This window comes from Symphodus melops (genome assembly GCF_947650265.1).
Source record: "Symphodus melops genome assembly, chromosome: 1".
Taxonomy (NCBI): Eukaryota; Metazoa; Chordata; class Actinopteri; order Labriformes; family Labridae; genus Symphodus; species Symphodus melops.
This window is the reverse complement of record NC_136691.1, coordinates 34,168,253-34,193,192: the sequence shown is the minus strand read 5'-3', so window position 1 is coordinate 34,193,192 and position 24,940 is coordinate 34,168,253. Positions and strand designations below refer to the sequence as shown.

The 24,940-nt window shown below is 40.1% G+C and overlaps 2 protein-coding genes across 2 annotated transcripts in view; one reads left to right on the top strand and one right to left on the bottom strand.

The window, feature by feature from the left end:
• golph3a (golgi phosphoprotein 3a) overlaps positions 1–24,940 on the bottom strand; it is a 186,236-nt gene that overhangs the window by 153,096 nt on the left and 8,200 nt on the right. The gene's annotated exons all lie outside the window — the stretch shown is intronic.
• Positions 17,030–22,850, top strand: LOC306827109 (uncharacterized protein). The gene is made up of 4 exons (XM_079348776.1): positions 17,030–17,182; positions 19,086–20,252; positions 20,661–20,878; positions 21,728–22,850. The coding sequence occupies exons 1-4, from the start codon at positions 17,177–17,179 to the stop codon at positions 21,795–21,797; spliced, it is 1,461 nt and encodes a 486-aa protein (XP_079204902.1). The 5' UTR covers positions 17,030–17,176; the 3' UTR covers positions 21,798–22,850.

Here is a 24,940-nt window from a genome sequence, read left to right as displayed (position 1 = left end):
TGCAGAAACATATTATTTCTATGAATGATGAGAATGATCATTTATTATCGACGCTATACAGTAGCTGTGTGAGAAGGAGAAAACATCTCTATCACACTTCAAGAGAACCAAAAATGAATCTGTTGTCTGAGTTTCTCGTCAATGAATCAGAACTCAACGAATGATAAAGGCTGAGACATCAATGTCTTGATTGATAAATGCTCATCTTCCAAAAGCAATATCATTGTGATAGTGTTTTTAAGAACTCACACAGCAAAATGTGTGAGTTTAGTGTGAATTTACAGAGGTAAAAAAGGTACAGATTTAATTGGCAGATGATTCTCTGACTCTGCTAAAGAGCATAACAATGACCCACTGAAGTATTTTTTACAGCTGTGTAATTACTGGAATCATCACAGCCACACTAACACAATCACTCCTCGTAAACTGGTGAAATATAGAAATATTATAGACAGCTGCAATAATCCGACACGGCTGGTTGTGTTTTTAATGAGAGCACGGAGAGATTATCTCCGCTGAACATACCGACGTGATATGTGTATATTTACATCTAATGACCCGAGAAAAGGGAGGAGAGAGATCAGAACAGGACGAGGCTTTTCATGTCAGCAGTTATGAACACATTACAGACAGCTCACATGAAGGTGTTGCTCTGCAGCTGCAGCACGTAACACATGTCTTTATGATGCCTTGTGTGTGTGTGTGTGTGTGTGTGTGTGTGTGTGTGTGTGTGTGTGTGTGTGTGTGTGTGAGTGTGTGTGTGTGTGTGTGTGTGTGTGTACAGTTTCCTCTCACAGCAGAGAGAGTCTCCCTCCTCTTTCTGTCTTTACTTCCTGCAGTGAGGAGGACGTTGGTCAAATTGATGTATGTCTCCTCCTCCTCCTCCTTCTCCTGGCTCTCTCCTCTTTTTTTTTTTTTTTTTTCTCCTGCAGCATTATGGGTTGTTATAAAATATTAATATGAGAGTGCATTTAGCGGAGAGCGGCTCGTTGGGGTATTCTCTCGTGACTCCACATTCAGGTCACAGGGGAGTGTCTGCCTGTTTCTCTGCTGCCTGATTTACTCTAAATGCAACATTAAAGATGCTCCGCTTTGCTTCTGGAGGCTGCACACATCACGCTGTCATCCCTCCCTGTCTCATCTTATACAGTATATATAAATATATATATATGTGTGTGTGTGTGTGTACGCGTATATATATTTATGTATATATTTTAAAACATAGACAAAGCACATGCACCAAATAAAAAAACACTGTGTTCCTGTGCACCTCAGATCTCTGCAGAGCTGCTCCTATAACACTGATTGTTGTGGACGGGGTGTCATCTCTCGTTAAAACATGAGACAGACAGCATCATCCTCAGAGACACACACACACACACACACACACACACACACACACACACCAACACACGCAAACACACACACACATCATCCTGAAAACAAACAGGAAAACACAAAAGAGTATACAGCAAACACACACTATACCAGAAAGACACAAACTCTGCTCATTGTGTGATTCCCCCAAACAACACTGTCCTCGCAAACATTATCATCACGACATTTATGACCAACTGAAAATGACAATTAGACAGGAAAGTGTATTTTATCCGCAGAGTGCCTTCAGGCTATACCAGCTTTCCCAGTTATCTTTTATTCATATTTTTAAGGAGAGATGAAGGAAAGGAGGTAAACATTTATGATTCTCCGGCTGCACATGGGCGGTGTTTTCTTTAACACTTGTAAGATGGACATTTACAAGTAAACATTCAACCTTTTCTTTTTGACAAGTCATCAAATACTGCAGTAAAAGGACCAATAACAGCAATTTCAAGGGAGGTTGGATGGATCAGTACAGGATTTTTACCCAGCAGACTTTTAAGCATTATTTCAGCCCACAGCCAATGTTTCTCATCCAGGAGATGTAGATGTGTTTTATTGTTACCTAAAACTTAACCAGGCATGTTTCAACATGTTAGGAGGGAGGAAAGAAATCTGTACAAAATCCTTAGTGTGCTACCATGCTACATTGCTATATCTGTTGTTAGCTATTAGCCGTGAGAAAACTGTTGTGGTGCTTAATGTCCAAAGAAACATTAGAACCTAAATCAGGATTAACTTTTTATCTAAAAGCTACAGAGCAGTGATTCTGGTGGGTCGAGGGCCAAAAGAGCTGTTTTCAGAATTGTGCTATTTCTTTGCTCTACCACAAATTTTGTCCGTCTCCGGTTCAAACAGCACACATTTTTATTAAATACATCTGATTGGGTGTAAAAGATTTGCAATTTTTCATTAAGGAGTTGGTGGTGTGTCCTGAGGCTAGACATGTTAAGAACCACTGAGAGCACTTTCATTTTTTCTTTTTTTGCGGGGGGGGGGACAATCTCAGAATTCAGAAATAAGTTCATAATCTTATAAGAATAAAATAATTTTGCTCGATTGAAGTCGTAAATTTAGGAAGTCACAAGAATAAAGTTGTAATGTATTTCTTTGGTTAGATGTGCCAACAAAGAAAGATCCAACCTTTTAAAATGAGGAAGGTGGAGCATCCTGTGAAGTTATATCTTCAGTACCTTTTACTGTCTTTCAAGCCTTCGTGCAAATAACACTCACACACAATAAGAATATATTGTTCCACAATCATAATTGTTCCAAAGACTCTGATGTTTCATTGTAACTGAGTATAAATAATAGGGGTGTAAGGATATCAAAAACTCACAATATAATAAATCCAAAGAACAAGTCCATATATGAACACTGACACGGGGTGAGAGGTCAAATGAAGTGCACCAGCTGGACTTTGTAAACCAAACAAGTCGTACTCACAGTATCACATCTATCATGTTTAATAACCTTCTCTACGCTTCTACCTATATCCACCTCGTACATTAGACAAACACTTCCTCTCCAGTCGTCTGGCCTGCCCGGACCTTCTTTCCGTGTACACTCCGATATCTTTTCGGGGTGACGATTTGCCAAGTGGAAACAATGAACTGGATACATGTCCTCAACTAAAAATTCTTTAATCAGCCCCCAGGAGCTTTTACTTTTCTGAAATGGACTTCTTGCTTTAATCACAGACAGTGTGGAGAAAGTGAAAATGTATGCAATAAAGATTAAGGAGCAGACTACATATATATGTATATATATGTATATATATATATATATATATATATATATATATATATATATATATATATATATATATATATATATATATATATATACTCACACTAAAGCATCACCTCGTGAGTATTTTGAAAAGGAATTTGTGTATTTTTATTGCACAAAGGTCACCGTGATGAAGAAGCAGACTTTGAACCACTGTAGAGCTTGTTTTGGAAGCATCACATAATCAAATTGTGACAGGTTAGATCTTGAAACAAACGTTATTTCAAGCTTCGGACCGATATCTTTGGTGTTTTTGTCTTCAGCTCGACTCGGCTCAATACAAGTCCCTGCACTCTGAGCTCTGACATGTTAATCTTCCATTACAGGCCGAGCTGTCTGCATGCAGAGTGAAGACGATGGAGCGAGATTTGTGATGGGATCTTTCATCTGTAGTCCAGCTGTGCCTCTCTGCAGAAATCAGGACTTACACATGATGATGTGCATAATTGCTGTTATTAGACTGACGCTGGCTGAAAAGAAGACTGACATATGAAGGAAATGCAGAATCATATGTGATTTAATGTGTATGTGTGTGTGTGTGTGTGTGTGTGTGTGTGTGTGTGTGTGTGTGTGTGTCTGTGTGTGTGTGTGTGTGTGTGTCTGTGTGTGTGTGTATATGCACAGCACAGGAGCTATTTTAAACAGCAGACAGCAGCAGCCTGAGAGCTGCTGCTCCTCTTCAGGTGCTCAATAATTAACTGCTCACAGAGTGCCGCGGTGTGCTGGAGGAAGTCAGGCAGAAGTGTGTTTCTGCGTGCGTGCGTGTGTGTGTGTGTGTGTGTGTGTGTATGTTAGTGAGAGAGGAGGTAACATTGAATCATTGAATACATCCCTCTCTTTGTCTCTCTTGTTGCGACATCTGGAAAATTAGTCCCTTGTGTTTCTTTACATCCTCCCTCTGATGAAGTTGGTGCATACACACACAAACATGCACACACACACACACACACACACACCCTGCATGACATGCACTGTGCAGGTCCCGGATGCTTATTAGTGTTCCCGACATGCAGGAAGTCCCTTAGCTCATGCTGATGGGGGATGAGCAGATCCTGGTAGCTCTGTGTCAGCATTAAAGTTTCAGGCGGCGGGGGGCGGCTGTACACGGCGACTGATGCTGAGCTGGAGAGCAGCCATGGGCAACAGCATGTCCGACATCAGCCCGCCGGTCTCCAGGTGCTGCAGTGCCACAAACAAGTGTTGGATTAGACCCACAGGGACCTGAAGCTACATACGCTAACATCAGCTTGATGCTGTTAAAAAGGCTGTAGTACAGCATGACTTAGTGCTGAGACTGCTCACAACACCATCCAAGACACACACACACACACACACACACACACACACACCCACACACACACACACACACACACACACACACACACACAGAGGCATCTTTAAAATGAGCACATCTCACATCAGGCCCATGAACCACAGCCTCAGCCACACCTCCACGACACAAATGACTCATTCTCAGACGTAAATGATCATCAGAACATTTGAATGCATCCATACTTTTTGATACCGCACAATTAAAAGAGACAAAACACTTCATTTGTAAGACAGGTGAGAAGGAAATGAGTAGCTCACACTGTTTAAATGATACAAATAAGATAGCAACATTTCATGGGGTTCAGTTTTGATCGATCATACCAAAACACCAAAAACACTAGTTTACCCAATGTTTGGTGTCTAGGACTCCTAGTTCTGTTGCCTTCGTATCAGTCAAGTGTTTTTTGTTTTTTTTTACATTTATGTTACACTTTTAAAAACTCTACTTTGGTTTGAAATGGACAAAAACAACAGATTTATTTTAGGACCCCTTCCTCTACTGGGGCCTTGGGTCGTCAGTCTCCCCCATGCCCATGCACACAGCTTCTACTGCTGGAGAGAAAAAGACCTGCAACTTCAATTTCTGCCAATTATCATGTTCTAACAGGTGTGTAAATTTCACAGATGTCTTTGGTGGGGTACTGGAAAGGAATAACTGAAGAGCAGCAAGTTTAAGTACCTGAAAAACTGAAATGACGAGCAGTAAAAGAGGCGGCTCTCTGCAGGCTGCTGCACTGTCAGACACATTTAAAACACACTGAACTGAAACGTGAAGCTAGCAAGGCTGTGTGTCTCTAAATGGATAACACACTGAGAGCAAAAGGCAAAAAAAATGCAATCATTTAACATCTTCTTCTGCTGGGTTCACTTTCCTGAACATCAAAAAGCAGCACAATGAATTCTCCGTCCGTCTCTCTTCTCTCTGCACGAGAGTCAATCTTAGGACAAATAAAATCTCAACACGGACAAGAACAAGTAAAATGGACAGATCATTTAATTAAAAGTGTTTAACATTTAAAGATTGTGTAGATAATATCCAAATCAGAGAGATGTTTTTGTAAAAACAAATATACTTATCGATAGATATTTTACCGTCTGATAAAAATAATGAATAACATAACTGTTTCATTTCTATCGACTAATGCTCATTTTAATGTCACTCAGTTCACAATTCTGATTCCATAACTCCCATTTCTATAACTGACAATAATTGATATTATCTATATACAGAAAAAAAAGCATATCCCTTTGAATTGAGTCTTTATGTATGTTTTTTTTTCTTTTTTTTAAAGTCCTGGTGAAATGAGTTCTTGCTGAAAGACGAGCAGCTTAAACCCCCATTAGCCTACTTTCACTCTATTTACAGGCTGAATCCTACACACACACACACACACACACACACACACACACCTACACACACCAGTCTGAACATTAAGAGAAGAACTGATATCTCTTCATTAAAGAATAATGTTTGTGAATGGACAATCCCCAGCTTTTTCAACCATGTCCTCATGACCAGCACACACCGACGCCATGAAAGAGGAAAAAATGAAACATCCAAATTGCTACTTCAATCTCCAAGAGTTCTGAAGTGCTGTTTTCATCCCATTCTGACCAAAATAAATGTGTATTTTTATTAAAGCATGTGTCGGGAGGTTGCTAATGGGTTTGGAATAAAAGACAACATTCTGATTCAGCCGAGAGCTGGTGGCACAGAGACCCTTTTTACTTCAGCTCATTTTAGAGCCGCAGCGCCGCTGCTCCCCTATCATTGGTCTATGGAGTCAAAGATGACGACCTACTCAGTGTTAATGCTTGTCTGCAGTTAGAAGTGATCCCTATGAACCAAATCAAAGCCTGGCTCCCTGCTGAATAGATGCAGCGTGTTGCTCTGCTGCCTCCGGTCAGAGATCACAGAAACACGTCCGTGTGAAAGGCTGAGGGCGGCTGGCCAAGGCTGCCGTCTCCTCCGGGTGAGACTTCACTGTTACTGAGGGCATCTTATTCACGAGCCCGGACCAGTCAGAGCTGCTGAACAAAGCTGAGAGGCATCAGGGGATACTGTTAGCTGTAACACATTCTGCACTTACATTGTGAAAAATGTCTTCAAGATTCACTGAAGTGATGATATAAACGTGAATTCTTTGCGAACACGAAAGGATAACTTACTGATTAAACTTAATATGTTGATTAACTTCCACACACGCTGCACCTGAAACATGAACTTCTTTAAAAGGTGGAAAAACGTCAGAGTACAGCTCCCACATAGTTTATCGGCTACCTGGAATTGTTTACAGTGACATACACTAAGCAGCAGAACTCGGAGCTGATCCAGGCCTGAGCTGCAGCCATACAAGATTTATCAAAACATTTTCTCATGTGTAAGATGGTGAGTGGATTTTACCACCACAACATGCAATTTGCTCCAATCTATCTTGATGACGAGCAGCCAGGCTGACTAGTCCGTCAAGAAGACTCTGTAGGACTGAAGTTCTGAGCACTGAACGTTGCTCCAGTATACTTATGAAGCCTCTGTGATAGCTGGACACTATTTAGCCAGAGTTCATCATCGTCCACAACAAACAGTGTCAAAACCACTTCAGACCTCAGATGTTGTAATTAGTAGTCTACAAGCGTCATTGGTCGCTGCATTTATAGAGAAGTTTGTCTGCTCTATCATCAACCACATCACTGTCATGAGTAAAACAGTATTCATATGTGTGCTATCTTTAATGCGCAGTAGGGGAGCTCTGTCAGGAGCCCCAGCAGAGCCTCTGTGATGCCGTTTTCATATTAAATAATCGTCAAGTCAGATAAAAGAGATTAGATACTCAGAAGTTGGCTGACATGTTGTAGATGATTAAAAGATAATGGAAACTGTGTGAACTGAAAGTCCTGCTGTTTGCTGCACAACACCAATCTATTAGCATCAACATAGTTTAAAATATGCCACATTTTGTATTATATATTATAATGTGTTTTTTATTTAAATGACAGTTGTGTTTTGAGTTTGTTTGGACAACATGTTTTTCTTTTTACATTTCTTTGTCTAAAGTGCCCGCTCCGACCTCCACCTCAGCGGCAAGGAAGTGTGGACAACAGGAAAACGAGGAATACAAAAGAGAAATCCTTTCTGCATCACCCCGATCCCAGTTTTCTTTATTAACATAACAAACATGGTCTTCTACCTGCTCTTTTGTAAAGTGTCTCAAAATAACTTTTGTTATGAAGTGGTGATACACAAATGAAGATTGATTGATACATTGATACGCTTTTATAACTAATTCATCAATAATTTACCAAAATGTGTTGGGGTTTTATTTTCTCTCTGCTTGAGACACAGGATAACACAGTGTTGTTGCATTAAAAACAGTGGGCAGTACAGTTTAATGGAGGGTATGTTGGTCCTCCCCCAGAAAAGAAGTAAATGTCATTACCTCTGCTGCATTTTACCCCTCTATCGCCGTGGTTCACAACCTTTTTATCTTTTGAGCCCGTCCTATTTGCAACTTTGTTCTTTTATTTTTATGTCAAGCTTTTTGGTGTTGGAAAGCTATGTGATGTTTCTGATGTGTGGTTTTTAAATGTGATTTCTGTATCTCATCCATGATTGCTGAAACAGCTCTTTTTATTCCTGTATTTTAAAGTACACTGAGCTTGCCTTTAATGAAATGTGCTTTATAAATAAACTTTTTAATCTGTTCTGTTATAACTAAGAAAAGCTGAGCCCCCAAAGGACCCATATATTTTAATAGTTCTGATTTATAAAATCCAATATCCAAAATCCATCAAATATGCCTACACACTTGTTCTTACCAAAAGGCCTTTGTATTTCCCAGCCATGATTTACCATAATTTTATTTAATGTGCAAATCTAATTTTGACAACCTCAAAGCAGACAGATTGTTGTGCCTCCCCTGAGAATTCAGCCCCCTACAAACCCCCCGAGGTTGGGTTGGGAACCAATGCTATATGTGATAATGTTGCCTCCAGGCAATATAGGTTATTTAAGTTTTTAAAAATAAAATAAGCCACTTACTCAACCTGTTGATATAAGTTTTCTGGCTGTAGCAAGAGACCCAATGAACAACCCCACTTCTTCAGATCATATATTAGAGAAGCTAAAAGAACAGAAATGAAGTCAAAGATTTGATTGAAGGATCTTTTTATGCATACATGCAACTACACGTTCTGTTTGTATTATCACGTTAAAGAGTTAGTGGAGAGGACACCAGTAGACAAAGCTCTTATAATAAAATAAATTAATCATCAAGTTGAAAGTCCTACTTGACAAATCCCCAGGATCTGAGACCGACAGCTCAAAGCAGTTTTATGTCAATAGCTAGTTATCTATGTGGATTTCACTCGGCTACTGAAGCTCTTTACTGAAATACAAAAATGTCTTGATAAAGTACAAACATTAAGCAGGGATCCGAGAGAGAGCTAAACCTGCAGCGCTAAACCTCCTTCAAGTGACTTGTTCACTGAGTCACTGTCACAGACAAATATTCAGAATAACATTGTGTGAAATGTGGATAGTCTCTTCATTTGAAACAATCAGCTCTGGCTTTCACTTTGAAAAGCAAACATGTGGAGCCCATGACAGGTGCATGCTGAGTGCTACATATCCCACCTCTGCACACAGTGTAGCTCCATGGTCCTCTTGTTGTTTAATTTGCCTGTGAGTATATTTTAGTGTCTGAAAACTGTGAACTAAATAAAGAGTAAACATCTTTGTATCAATAGACCTGAACAGCAAAGCTGATGCTGATTTTACAACTAGCCTCACATTCACATACACATCTATTACCTCGAACTTCATCACACATATTTAAAGGGACCAGAGAGGCGTTTGTTTTGTTCCCAGATAACGCTGCAATTGATGAGTTGAGACTGATAGTAAATAATGACAGTCATGGTTATTTAAGATCTCTTTGACCTGATTGTACATTGTGCCATTACTGTTAAACAGGATTATGTTTATTGAGAACAACCAACATAATACTAAATGTCTTAAATACCTGTGGCATAAAATTTTTCTAGCTCTGAAAGATTTTAAATGCGAAGGAATCCCTCTATAAGAATATCCCGAACATTTCACATTTATCAGAAGAGTGCCTTTGACAAATCATCTGCCTGCTGTTTTTCTGTTATCTGCAAACACAGTTACTGAAATATAATACAAAATATATTGATTCAGCAGAAGCTTTTGTGCAAAACAACTCAACAGGAACAAAGGAATCAGTTTAATGTTGTTTAATGAGCAAATGTTGACTTAGTATAAAGCACACTGAGACATCCAGCAGAGAACTAAAGAACCCCGCCATCTGACAGTTCTCATGTAAACAATGATCTTTCTTTCTCTCTCTCACACAAAAAAACGTTTGCTCTTTTGGTGGAAGCATGGACGGATAAAAAGAGCTATTTACACTCTTCTCAAAACTTCCTATACTTTCTATTTTTTCTTTTTCTTTTTATCTTTTATCTGCCATCGTCTCTGAAGGGCTCTTGAGCTCTTAGTGTTCTCTCAGATGAAAAATTACTGCGAGATTTCAGAGGCCTTCCTGAAGGTCTGCTGCGCCTCTTTTCTCCATTCGTCACTTTTGGCATCTTTAAACACCAAAACGTCAAACGCTGGTGAAAAGTTACTTCCTCTGTGAGAAACATAAATTTTGTAGCTTTTAGAGGGAAACAAACCGAGCATAACAGACAAGGACATCCCCCCCCCCCTCCCCTCGTTTAAGGGGTTTAATTTATGCCTGTTTCCATGGTAACTATCTCCTTGGTCTTTGCTAAAGCAGTTACCTGACAGAGGTCCATTAGTAACTGGATCTTCTTCTGCATGTGTGTCAGAGCTCACAGGCTACAGTCTAAACACAGCATCTGTCACTCTGTCATTTTACCACCTCTAAGCGATGCGTTCAAGTCCTCTCAGACGCTCGGCGATCATGACGGATGGCTTCTCCTCAGGCTGTGTGGGGGGATCAGTAAGTGATGAGGAGTCTGTTCAGTGTCAGGCCTCCATGGAGGATAAAAGCAAAGTAGAATGTATTATATATGTTATATCATATAGTGTAATCTGTGTGTTATTTCTCTAACTGTTATAAAAGTGCAAGTCCTGACTTGACCAAATCACTAGATTTCTTAAATGCTTAACTATTCAAAAAGCTTTCACAGAGAAATAATTACCACACCAAGTATAGGGTTAGGTGTTTCTGTAAAATATAGCTATGCTCAGGCTGGATGACATATTTTGCCTTTTTATGAATGAACAGTTGACATGTTCATCATATCAACTAAAAAAAGGAGAATAATATACTGGGGAACAGAAATCATTATGAAGCGGTTTCATGTTGAGCAAACATCACGGTAGTAGGATTTAAAAGCTATTATATAACTATGTGGATCCTCTCTGTACGTTTGTACCTACATGTACAGTACAAATGACATAGTGTACCTGTATATTTCTGCTGATTTACAGTTTGCACACACCCACTGTCTACCTCTGAATACTTGTACTCCCTTTCTGGAAATGTGTAAAAAACTCAATAAAAATATTCTTGAGAAGAAAAAAAAAGCTATAATATTTCCTGTGACTTCCTTAGATTGGATCGCTGATATACTGAGCCAACAGTGAGAACAAGCCCAATGCTATAGGGTTAGCTTGTGAGACAACTTGACTTCTGCAGGCCAAACTATGAGAATAATTGGAGGAGGGGTCTATTGAACTTTCTGAATTGACAGCAAGCTACCACTAGCAGACTTTGTGTCACCTGTTTTCCTCCAACCACGGAACGCTTCATCACTGTGAACAAACAAAAAAACGGTCTTTCAACAGTTCCAAAAGCAACAAATGAAATACCTCAAACTAACTCACACAGAGTGAACATGGATCCTCTTGAGGGTCCTATGAAAAAACCCATAAGGTTTTCTTTTCTGTTGAACAGGTTCAGTATAGACGATGGACGAATCCTGAGTGAGATCCACCTCTGTTACTGCAGGAGGATTGGAAGTGCTCTCTATGTTGCCATGCTGGAAATTACTTTGAAGCCAAACTCTCAGTCAACCGAACAACAGGCTGAGAGCTGGTCAAACCTGTGCCCGCCTGTCAATCAAGTCAGCCTCGTATGTATCCATGGAAAACTACATTTCAGTTAATTGTTTATAAATCATACCGATATCTTTAGCCGTAAACATGTTGATTTCTGCTGTGAAACAGGGTTATTTTTCAATGTGGTGTGTTGTGTGACTTGTGGGGCTCCTGTAGCCAGCCTCAAGCAGACAGCAGGATTTTGCACTTCTGTGTTGACTTGAATATTCAACACTGCAGGCTGCTGCTTGGTGCCAACTCAGCAGCACTGTGAAGGAGAACAGACTTACATGTGAAGATGTAAACAGTATTTAAATGTCTATTTACTGTCGTGAGCTTTAGTTCAGCCTAGAAAACAAAAACAGACTTGGGGAGTCTTGTTAAAGTGGCAAGCAGGATTTCCAGTCAAGTCCAGCCTATCGACCTCTACGACAGGCAGGTGGTCAGGAAGGCGACTTCTTCTCCTGCCGTGCCCAGATCACCCTCTCCATACAGAGTTTAATAGCAGCAGATACGAAGGAGACTTGATGCCTTTTTGTCTTCACTACAGGCCTGAGGATGTAAGATTAGTTTGTAAAATAGCAGTTCATTTTTAAGTCCTGACTGCTTCATTAAACACCTTCCTCTCAATGCTGAATAATCTTTGACAGATGTTGTATTGATGTGTTAAATGTTTGGAGATTTTCTATGAGTGTTTTTTATATTTTGTATGTTCCCGGCTGCAAACCCACTTTCCTGTGGCGACAATAAAGTTGACTTTGACCTTTGACCTTTGACCCTTTTGGCCTTTAGAACTAAAATGTAATTTATTTTTTTGTCTGCTACAGAAAACCTTGATTTATATTTCTGAAATTGATTTTTTTTTGTTAAATGAAAACGTTTGCGATCATTCCTACAAATAATCTGTCAACATTTTGACTCTTTGACTTCAGATGGAGACGCTGTTACCATTCAGCCAATCAAATTGCTTCTTTTTAAACTCTGAGCAACAGCTAAAAAACTGCTTAAAAAAAAACTCAGGCACCTCTCTGCTACATTAAACTTAGATTGTTGTACCCTGCTGGAGCTCAACTACGGAGATAGAATAGTCATGTTTATTATATATTTGTATATTCATAAATGTACGCATATTTATACATATCATTAAGACATGTATAAATCTTTTCGAGACAATTCTATCGCCATACTCAACCTGCCAAGCTCCATCAATCAAATACTGAGGTGGCCACGCCCACCAGCGACTGAGAGCAAATGGAGCATTTCCAATATTTTACAGAATACCTTTTTGTTCTTGTTTCCGAAAAACAACCTCCAACAGATATATCAAATAAAGACAGGCCTTTTAAGATCTGGGTTCAGTCCAACTGTAACCCTGCAGTCAATGTTGTAAACCTTCAGGTCAGCGCAGGACCTGCTCTCTCTATGTTCATCACAGTCAGACCTCTCAGTGTTCAGGAGGTGATGAGCTTTATGTCACGCAGCTGATCTGGAATCAGCTCGGTTATAAACATGTCAGCGTTTGTGTTGTGTTTGTGATTCTGAAATCATGCAGCAGTGAGCAGCAGCACGAAGCGAACAAACATTCAAACAGCATCAATTAGTGCTCAATGAATCTGAGTTAATGAGCAGCTCACAGTGAGAGAGCAGCGACACACACTCCACGATAATGACAGCACGTCACCCTGTGCCTGTTTACACAAAGAACCACCAACACTATTGTTAATGATAGTATGAGCAATAAGAATACTACGTTACAGTTCTGTTATTGTGAATAATTCAATTCATTTTTATTTATTGCACATTTTATACTAACGGTCACTCAATGTGCTTTACAGAAGACAAAGAGAAACAAAGACAATACAAACTCATTTAAAATAATAAACAAAAACAAAACATAAAACCATAAAAAAAAACAATATAAAGTATGTTTTAAACTTCAGAAAGTGCTGTTAAATTTGTTTTTAATGTTCAGAGAAAAAATTAGTTCAGAATCATCTTCACTTTTTCAGCCAGTGTTACCTTCACTCTGACAGTTCTGACTTCAAGACAAACAAATCGAAGCTACAGATTTATTTCATGACCATGTCATAGTAGGGCCAAAATTACCCAAAACTGTCACTTCACCTTACAGGACTGAAGTCCATCATTCCCTTCAGTACAGAGTTCTTTGAGCAGACAATCTAAAGAAGAGTGTTTAAATAAAATGTTAATGTTATCATACATTTTACACATAACTCTGTATGTTAGATGCCATTGGTATGAAGATCAGTAAAATAATAATAATAATGTTATTTATAGAGCGCTTTTAGTCAAAGTGCTATACACAGCTAATTTAAGGATCCTGAATAACCTTCTTCAATAAGAGTCTCTCACCTTCCCACTGAGTAGACCAAGGTGTAAAGTCTCAGGCTCAATGTAGGGGCACATTTTGTAAAATCTAAACACAAACAACTAATACCAATACACCTCACACACACACACACACACACACACACACACACACACACACACACACCTCCATCTAGCTATAAAGAATTAAATGGCAAACAGAAGCTATTTCTCCCATTGTTGTAATTTGTATGAAAAGCGCTTACAAATCCCTGTCTGTCATCTCGACAACAACAACAATATAGAATACATTTCACAGACAGAGACAATGAATCATTTACATTTTGACCATTATTATCCTTTTTGATTGTATATGCTATCAATGACACTAGTGTGTGTGTGTGTGTGTGTGTGTGTGTGTGTGTGTGTGTGTGTGTGTGTGTGTGTGTGTGTGTGTGTGTGTGCGCGCACATCTATGTGAGTGTGTTTGTTTGACCTTATTGATGTGTGTCTTGTTGGCAGAGTGTGAGAGCTCTCTCTCTCTCTCTGTCTCTCTCTCTCTCTTTTCTAAGCTCTGAGGGCGAGAAAATGGCAGAGGCTGGAGAACCAGATCCAGGTCACATTTACATCATACAGTAACAATAAATGGAATCAATTTAATCGAGCTGGACATTTGTTAATGAAAATATATATACACACTGTTGTCTTTAAGGACTGAGGTGAAATTCAACATTCAACCCGTTTCGTCACATTGTCCTGTTTTAGAATCTAATACCATCTGAATAATTTCTCAGATATGTTTAAAAAATGTTTGTTTTAAATACTCAATATGAATAATGTCATATTTTTGTGCATGTATACATTGTTAATGTCAAAGTCTGATCAGCCTCACGTTGAATCAGTGATGAATTTGAAACGATTTAAAAACAGAAATCTTTCCTGTTGGTTTTTTCATCAGAGGGTCACATGAAAAAAATGTTAGACAGAAAAACACATCAGCTCCTACAGAGTCCTTTGATTTTCATCCCGAGACTGAATCACTGGTGTGTGGAGCTTTGAGGCCATCTAGTGGTACAACTGGATTACTGCCACACAAGCGGGAAGGTACTTAGGAGAAGCAGGGAGAGATATGAGTAATGCCTTCAGGGCCGGATCATGTCATGACTCGTGAGGATCCCTCATCACGGACGGGGCTGACCTTCAATTAGACTTTCATCCACCTTGGTATGGTCCCAGCACCTGTTCCAACAAGCCCCGCCTCCTCCACCTTACTAACACCCAATCAACTCAGCACAGGTCATAAGATGCTGTTTCTGTCATTACATTGACTTATTCTTTCCCCTGTGGTATCTTTCAGTGTCCTACATTAACTTGACATGTTGTTTTTGTCTCCACAGTGATTACAGAAAACTCTATACTTTGTTGTTGTTGATTTACCTCTTGCATACAGTCCATATTCGATGCCTTCACTGTATGTTCCAGGTTAGAATAGACCCGAGCCAGGAGTTCCCTCACAAAGAGGTTTATACCAAATCTTAAACTACATCTGTTAAGAATGAAACAATAGCCTATCTGACATATATTAAAGGATGAATTAATCCATACTGAATGTTTCAGAGAGTGCGGAAAGAGCATTTTTTTTTTAGGTTTGGACTTGTCAGATAAATGTGGCTTTAACTTTATTATCCCTGAGGGGAAATTTGTTTCACAGCCAATACGGAAAAAGAAACACACGACAGTACCCTGCTGCCGGTAACTACAAGAGCAGCAATCAATCCCAATTTAGGGTTTTGCACTGCCTTTTCAGCAGTTAGTAGGTAGTAGTAGGTAGGGTTTGACAGCCTCAATTTAGAGCACTTCATTTTGTGCTATTTTGGGTCGCTGTATACGTTTTTTTCATTGCTGTCAAATGTAAAAACCAGTCCAATTGCATGAGGACAGTACCATATGTAAATGTTAGTGAGGCTACACGAAAACAAAACCAAGTTGCTAATAAACACTATCACAAAAAGCTTATAATTTACTGTTGCAGCCATCTTGGACTTGAAGCTTGGGTGATTGAAGTCCGAGATGAAGGTCTAATATGATCGTTATTTACTGTGCAGCTGCTGAACGACAGGTGGGAGGTGAGCCTGCTTCAACTTATTGAGTAAATAAGTAATCAACAAACAACATCCTTACGGGAAAACATGAAGAGTGCTGGGCCACTATGTCTGATTCCATATACCATCCTGAATATGCAGGTTATCGAGAACTTTAAGGCACAGTTGGTAACTTTCTAAAACTAGCATGATTTTCAAAGTAGCATTTCTTAAGTGCTCCGTTTGCACCCACTCCCTCCCCTCTGTGCTCCCTCAAAAGCCACGCCTTATATACAAGTGCCATTGGTCCAGAAGTGGACCTCAGCTCACGCTTTGAGTGTGGGCTCGTGCGTGCATGGGGTAGAGTACAAGCAGGGAGGCAAGGAGACGTGATTGGTTCACCAGATTGGTACCTCGTGGCAGACATTGGTCAAAGTTTTTACAGGCTTGCAACTGCTACAGATGACAGATTTTCTTCATTCGTTTTTCAGATTATTCAGGTCTGTCAGAACCTAAAGACAATTTCAACCCTCAATCTTAAAAAGTGTATCAACGCTGCCTTTAATGCAAAGATTACGTATCTCAACTGACCTTGGGACACTTCAGGAAGATCTGGAGACTGTACTGTGAGGTGAAACATCTGGACTAATTCAGCTTTAACCCAAAGAATATTTAAAAGGAATGATGATAACTGATTACCAAGCAGTCTCATTTTCCAACGTTTATTCCTGAATGGTTACTCATTACTAATGGTTGTACAAAATGCCTTCATGTAGCCAACATCAGGTGGGAATTGCTGGTAATTGCTTATCATGTTTTATCTCATAACTTGTTTTTTCTCATATTTTAATTTTATTTTAGTACCTGTTATTTTAGCCTTGTTTTTTTTTTCTTTTACGCCAATAAACCAAGACACATTCCTGTAAATGTAAATGTTTGGCAATAAACCCCACTCTAAATTTTCACTAAAGAAAATGAAAAGGACAAAAAATTTAAATGTCTGAAAAACTAAATGTATACATCTATTGTTTTCTTCAGTGAAAAAAAAGTTTTTTTATTGGGTTTTATTCTTCCGCTTACCAGCAGAGGGCGATGGAGGACAAATGGTGAAAAGTGAAGGTAACCTGAAGCTGAAAGTGAAACTAAAAACACTCACTGTGGAGGAGACTAAACAATGGCGGTAAGTTTCATATTTAAACATTTTAACAGGAACAGACGGAACAGACGAATTAACGGAGAGTGAAAGAGCAGGAGGTGTTTTTAACATTAGCAGCAGGATGATCAGTTTATTGTTATCGATGTTCTTCGTTTGTTTCCTGACAGACGTCAGAGTTCACTTCAGATCAAACCGAGACAAATTGATCCTGACAGGCTAACCAAACCATACCACAGAAACAGGATTGATTGTCAGAGGGGAGAAAGTTAAGCTGATATTTCTTGAACTGCACATGTGTCGCTGGTTGTCATAGTTACAGCAGCTGTGGAAGGCGTGAAGTGTCCCACAAAGACCCTTTAGTTTAGTAAGTCTATTATGATGAAAAACACCCATTAAACCCCCTGACTTGCTGGAGGACACTAACAGCAGGTTGTCCATCTGACATGTAATGTGTTGAGTTTCTCCTCTGCTCCTCTGTTGTTATTGTTGAGGATGTGTGTCATGATAGAGGTTCAGCCTCTCACAGTATGAGGCACAGGATTCATACTATAGCTGTCTGCTGTAAAGTCAATCTAGCTTTTTTCTGTTGAGAGCTTTTTTTTTCTGTCAAGAATTTAAGTTATCTTTTCTTTTTTTTTGCGGGAGTCAGCTTGGAAAAAGATCTGTGAAAAGCTCAGCATGAAAGCGTTCATTCTTGTCAAAGGGTTTGCGAAAGGCTTCACCTATATGTGGTTCATTATGTGTGACATGCATGCAATGTGTAGTGAGATGCTTTTCTTCATGCATGCTGTATTGTCTGCAATTTGGTTGTTGACAAAACAGGGTTAGAAAATTGTTTTTTCACATCTTTTTGAACACTATCTCTGAATTGCCCGGGTCATTCCATGCCAAGTGGTCCAGTTTTAGAAGTCCTGCCCCACCTCACCATCTCAGATGTTGAAATTCGGTATACACGTTGGTACTTGGCTGCAATAAATGTGTGCAAACTTTTAGCTCTGTAGTTGGTATAGTTCCTGAGATACAGTACTCCCCATTTTCCCCCCAAACAATGGACTGCTGAACACAAAGGTGTTTTTAGGAGGCCTTTACTCAGTGACTATGTGCTGTGTAGTGCTGAAAAGGACTAAACCCATCTAAGGTGGCTTGGCTTCCACAAACTCATATATCTCCTGAACATGGTCGTTGTAAACCAGTATTTTTTCCCCAGAAATGGTATAAAACTTTAGATTAGCTGGGCCAAATAAGAAGTTGTTCTGTCAAATTGTCTCTGCATTAGAGTCCATCAAAGTTGGCCTCAGACTGACAAATGCAAAAAATGCCCTATGTTTATTTATGGTATATATATATATATATATATGGTTCTTGGGTTATCCATTTCTCAAGACGTCACGGCAGATGTAGATTTTTGAGATGAAGTAAAATACATGCAAGTTTAGCAATATGGACACCTTCCTGACAAACACCTGTTCATTATTTTGTACATGTTCAATATCCAACGAAAAGTACACTGCACAAATAAACTAGATCCTTTAAGCCCACCCTGTTCTTCGAAATCTGTATACCATTTCAGTCATTTATTATATAACTTCCTGGTATCTTGTAGCTTGTTCTTTGAGGTTCCTCTGGATCACTGGTGGGGACCTCCTGCCCCCTACAAGCAGAATAGACATACTGAACTTTTGGTCTGGAACATATACGTCAGCGTTTTAGTCATTTTTGTTTGTGTTCACAAGTGTTATAAAAATTTGTACGAATTTTTTGAACAACGTAAAAGAAAAACGATTCTGTGTTCAGTTTTTAACCGTGACCTTATTCCTTAGGTCATGTTTCAGTCCTTTCTAATGTTCAAAGTTTCATCCGTGTGTGTGAATATAGCTGCAGTACGAGGTTTGCTGTTTGTTGTAAATATCCAACCATCTCGTTTCAGTTCATCACAGACGTCTCTCTCCTCATCGATGAAGCCCCTTTTAAAGATCCTCACACATTAAGGAAGGTTCTTCAGCCTTACTTACCGGAGAGGAAAGGTTCCTGCTACAAAGTGACAGGAACATTTGATCAGATGGAAAACCTTTCAGCGAGACTGTCTGCAGTGAGGGATCAAATCAGTCCTCCACCACATAGACTGACTGATCGTCCTTCAGCTCCGCTCAGGTCTGTGGAAGTGTCCCGGGCTGTCATGGACTTCATGGAGCAAAGCTGTGCAGAAGAGCTGAAGAAAATCACAGGGGAGAGTTTCTTCATGGAAACACAGCCCGACGCTTCCAGCAGCTCAGTGTGGGTCACGTTCAGACCTCGCCATGTCTCCGTCCCCCCAGTTCGCATCGACTTTATCAGACAGAGATTCATCAGCCTCTACCAGAAGACGGCCTCTGACCTGCAAACCACCTCAGTGAGTCGATGTTACGCAAGAGACCTGCAAACAAGATTCCCACAGCTTCTGTTTGCATACACCCGCAGAACACAAAAAGTGACGGTGACCGGGCATTTTGTGCATGTTGCTCATCTCAAGGAGTATCTTTTAAAAAAGACAGCCAGCTCAAGCCGGAGTCCAGAAAGCCAATATCTATCAGAGACCAAACACCCATCAGAGACCAAACACCCATCAGAGACCAAACACCCATCAGAGACCAAACACCCATCAGAGACCAAACACCCTTCAGAGACCAAACACCCATCAGAGACCAAACACCCATCAGAGACCAAACACCCTTCAGAGACCAAACACCCATCAGAGACCAAACACCCATCAGAGACCAAACACCCTTCAGAGACCAAACGCCCTTCAGAGACAGCAAGCAGCAGAAGGTCAGGTCCTGAACCTGAAGAAGAAGAACAGTGTCCGATCTGTATGGAGTCAATAAAAAGTTCAAACAAAGAGTCTCTAAAGTGCAAACACTCATTCTGCAGAGACTGTTTGAAAAAAGCCTTTACCTATAAGCCCATTTGTCCAACATGTGGAACGCTGTACGGCGTTTTAAAAGGAACTCAACCTGGAGGAACCATGAAGGTAACCACAGACTCTTCCTCCCTGCCTGGGTACGAGAGATACAGAACACTTACCATCAACTATTACATCCCCAGTGGCATCCAAAAGGTACCACCGAAATCACTAAACTCTTTCATGCTTTTTCTTCATCTTTTTTTTCCCCCTTTGATCTCAATGTCCATGTTAGCTTTTCCTGGAGCTTTCAGGTGAATGTCCCAGTTTGATGCTCCATCAAAAGTGTCCCTGTGAAAACCTTGAAAAGGAATGACGTGTTTTCTTTTTAAACCTGGGACCTTTTTATTCAGAAACTGGCATTACATCAGCAGCAAAAACAACTTGTTTGTACCCTTTTTATGATCAAATCAGTGCACCTAAATAGAAATGCTGATAATGTGTAACAGTAAGTACGAGCTCTGAAATTAAATTAAGTCCGTACATTCTGTCTGCCTGAGATAATTAGCCTTCAGTCTTCTTAAGATCATTTTCTCTCTCTTTTTTCCATCGTGTGTTGCCAAGGAGGAACATCCGAACCCTGGGCAACGGTACGAAGGCGTATACCGCACAGCGTACCTGCCAGACAGCACTGAGGGCAGACGGATCCTGAAGCTCCTGCAGCAAGCCTTCGATCAGAGGCTGATCTTCACCGTGGGGCGATCCACCACCAGCGGCAGGAACAACGTGGTCACGTGGAACGACATCCACCACAAAACGTCCACACACGGAGGACCAACCAAGTGAGGCTCTTTGAAACAATCGACTTTGTTTGTGCGCTCTGTGTCACGTTTTATTTCCCCGAGGCTGAAACATTTATCCGTTCTGTATTTAACCCGAACTCGTCTCCAGTATGTCTTTGTTTTGCTTGTCGTTCCATCATTTCTTTGAGTATCTTCGGATGTTCTCGAGACTCTCTACAAGCTTGACTACAGATCTTTTGAAAGTCAGTCAGCCACTATAATTGGTAAACTATAGAGTGTTTTAAGGGATACATCACCCGTTGAAACATCTGTATTAACATCGGGTCACATATGTGAAGTTGGGGCCTTCTTGACTGAGAAAAGGCACAAAGTGTATGTTTGGCTCATGTGGATGAAAGACAACAACTCCCAGAATGCACAGCACTGCAGGCCACTCCCACTGTAGCTGCATCTATAGCTCTGTCCTATTCAAGCGGCCAGACGGAGCGCTCTCCGAAATGAGACCACGAGAGGACTTTCTATTGTTGTCACTAGCTGTTCGGTCTCCTAGCAACGCCGACAGTATTCGTTTTTGACAGATCAGTTGAAGTTTTTCCATGATACATTTTATTTATCAATTCAGATGTTTCATATATGTTCTGCTCTCTAAGGTAGGCAGCGGTTCATCTCAGAAATAACATTAGCCTCCACAGTTAGCAGAATGGACTCAGTCCGTGATTGGTTGTCATGGTTGTTTGGTCTTCGTTTGCCTCTTGGCGTGTGTGCAAACCAAATATGTGCATATTGTTACCTGCAGTTTCTCACTGTGCACATACACTATTCATGTGTTATGGAATCATTGTGACCACACTGATCATGTAAACTGAGTTTGTGTCTTTGTGTTTGCAGTTATGGATATCCAGATCCAGATTATCTCAGCAGAGTCCGAGATGAGCTGAGGGTCAAAGGGATTGAATGAGTGACTGTGAGGTTTGTGACCACATGAATAAAGGGCTCAAATACTTGTCTCTAAAACAGTTTATAGGACACAGGTACACGTCAGGACTCTTGTTGAAATATTGTACACCTAATTATGGGAAATGTGTTTTTATTACATCGTCGTGGGGACTAAATTTCATCACCTTTTTATTGTTACTTTGAGTTCTTATTTGTAAAGCTTTTCTCAACATGTGTGATGGAAGGACTTTGCAGACGGTCCCTTCCTACTTAAGCCTTTGCCAGCCGTTTCTTAGCAGCCAGTGTATATTATTCATCAGCATGTAGCTCTCAGTCTGGTTTGTCATGTAAAAAGCTGAATCTGTCTGTTTCTATCTTTTTTAAAGTCAGTCACTTTTCTCCCTGAGCAGTAAGAGTCCCTTCGCACACTAATGTCTGTCACTTGTATTGAAACCATTTTTACTGACAAGCACTGATTTATCTTTTCACAATGAATCTCTCAATGGTGTTTGTGTCTTCTTCCATTGTTGGTGTATATTCCACTGTGCCTGTGAGCTGAAGACAGACGACACTTCAATGAACACTTTGGGAGATCTTGCACAAAAAAAAACTTAGGATGTCAAAAATCCCTCCCAAAAAATGTCATTCATGTCCCTCAAGGGGCTCCGTAGAAGTCACAAGCAAGAGGGGGAAAAAAATCCAACTGATGAAAATGTAAAGTCTGACTCGTGAGGGCGAAAGAATTGGCATTTTCAGACTACATAAACTTCTTCATAGTTCTAGAAACTGTTCAACCCTCTTTTTTTTCTACTTTTCTTTGCAAGAATTATATGAATTATTTTAAGTTTCCTGAAAACCTGTTAAAAAGGAACTCTTTAGCTCCGGCTTAAAAGTAGACAGAAAAAAAGATGGCATGATGTGTCGTGTTCAAGAAGTCTCGAGTGGATAGTTCCTCTTAAAAAAAAAAAACTGTCTGGTCCAAAAAACCAAATAAATGAAGTTAAAACCTTTCAAAAACATTTGTAAAAGAAAAACAAACTCTTCAAAAAAATAAAGCTAAAAAGATTAAAAGTCATTATCTGAGTTTGAAGTTATATTCCCTGTTGATTAAACAAACCTCACTCTGCTTCTTCCTGACATGCACAAGATTTTTTTGGCATTTGAATTTATTTCAGCTCATTTCCAATAACTTTATAAAGCTTCGTCTGCAGAAATGTTTCTGGAACATTCTGCCCTTGTTAAAGACATTTAAAAAGAACAGCTTTTTGTTACCTTTAGGACCCCGGTGTTTGTAACCTGCTACACATTTCACTCGTCATGTCACAGTGGCACGCTTTATACCGTACTGTTTCATGTTACTCGTTTATATTTCTTCTACATCCATTAGAAGTCTGTTCAGAGTCAAACGGTCATTGTAATGATCAAAAACAAATTAAAATCAGGAGTAGGATTAGGCACTTCCAAGCTCTTGGTTTATTTTGAGGGTTAAAGAACGTCCACAGACGACAGGTCCCTTTATTTAGACAACACATAGAATCTCTCATGTTCACCCTGCAGTCTGACAGGATGAAGGTCACCTCGTCTTCACGACTCATCGTCCCATCGTCTCGCTGCTACATACACGACCAGAAGAGGGAAAAAAAAAAAAAACTTCTGCGTCAACATCAGTGACGTGAACAGAAGAAAACAGAGTGTGAAGAGCCTCCACATGACGGAGAATGAGCAGCAGACAGAAGAAGTGAATCATCCGGAAAAATCAATCGAGGCAATCTGAAATTAAGAGCAGTGTGATAAAGGCTTCATTCGACACAGAGCAGCTGAAACACGATGCATTTAAAGAAGCCGACTGTGAATCTGATACAAAAACACCGTAATATACACGAACATGTGGAGCCGCGTTTATTCCTCTGATCAGACTTCATGGTCTGTTTGAATCAGATCGACTGGAGGAAATACAGATCAGGATTCAGAGAGTGAACATTGAAGCGTCACACATTCAGATCTGTGTGTCCACTACAGGTCTGGAATATGCTTAGCCTAGCTTAGCATCAAGACTGGAAGCAGAGGGAAACTGTTAGCCTAGCTACAGTACATGAAGATTCTTCAAAATATATGACGCTCTGAGTCAGTTTAGTTTATCAATGACACACTGACAGCTAACTGTGTTTGAGGACAAAGGTGATTAGAGTTCTCTACCTTCAAGACCAGATGGACATTAAAAACAATAAATCAGTCGACAACTTTCTTCATGTGAATTCACATCCCTGATGACTTTGAGTTGATCATTTCCTGTGATGGTTTCAGTCAGCATCTTTACCTTTTCTAACGTTACCTAGTTAGAGCTCATTTTAAATTTAGGAACGAGTTTACGCTCCAATAGCATTTGAGGTGTCGCACCAGCTGAGATAGTAAATACGGTTGTCATGGTAATGGTTTTAAAGGATGTGATGTGATTATTCTTCTGTCCAATAACAGAGTGCTGCTAGATCACCTCCTGATGTAGTTCATGATTTCACCACTAGGTGTCACTGTTGTTATTTGGCTCTAGCTGTAGGCTAACAGCTGCAGGCCCAAATGTAATGCTTAAATATGATATTTAACAATCCTCTAAGTTTCTGTTTGTGGATGATCAGCACTTCACATCAGTTATTTCAAGCTGTTAGTTGATGTTCAGGGAAAATCAGACACGAGGAGAAACCCTGCTTTAAGAAAAATGCTCTTCGCTGATTGGCCACATCAAGTGAAAGTCGTTCTTGACACAATCGTTTGGTTAGTTTGGACAGTTGAGCTCGTTGCTAGCTAAGATGAGCCTCGTCTCTCTGTGGTTCCCAAAACGCAACATCCCACACATCTGCTTGAACCTCGAAGAAAGAGACGAGTGTGTGACGGGTCCAGCCTGCCATGCTGCTGATCCTGCAGCTCTGTAAACACAGCAGAGCGACGGTTCAATCACACTCTGCTGTTTCGACGGGCTCGTCTTCACCAGTGGATTTAGAGAAGACCTCTTCTATCCATGGCTTCATCTGCTCCCCTCTGTCAAACACATCCAACCCTCCGTCTGTACACACTTCACATGTTTTTTTCACATTTAACTTCACGTGTGCAGAAGTTCCTTTATTCATCCAAATAAAGGAAAATAAGCTCAAAAACTAAAGATGCTGATTC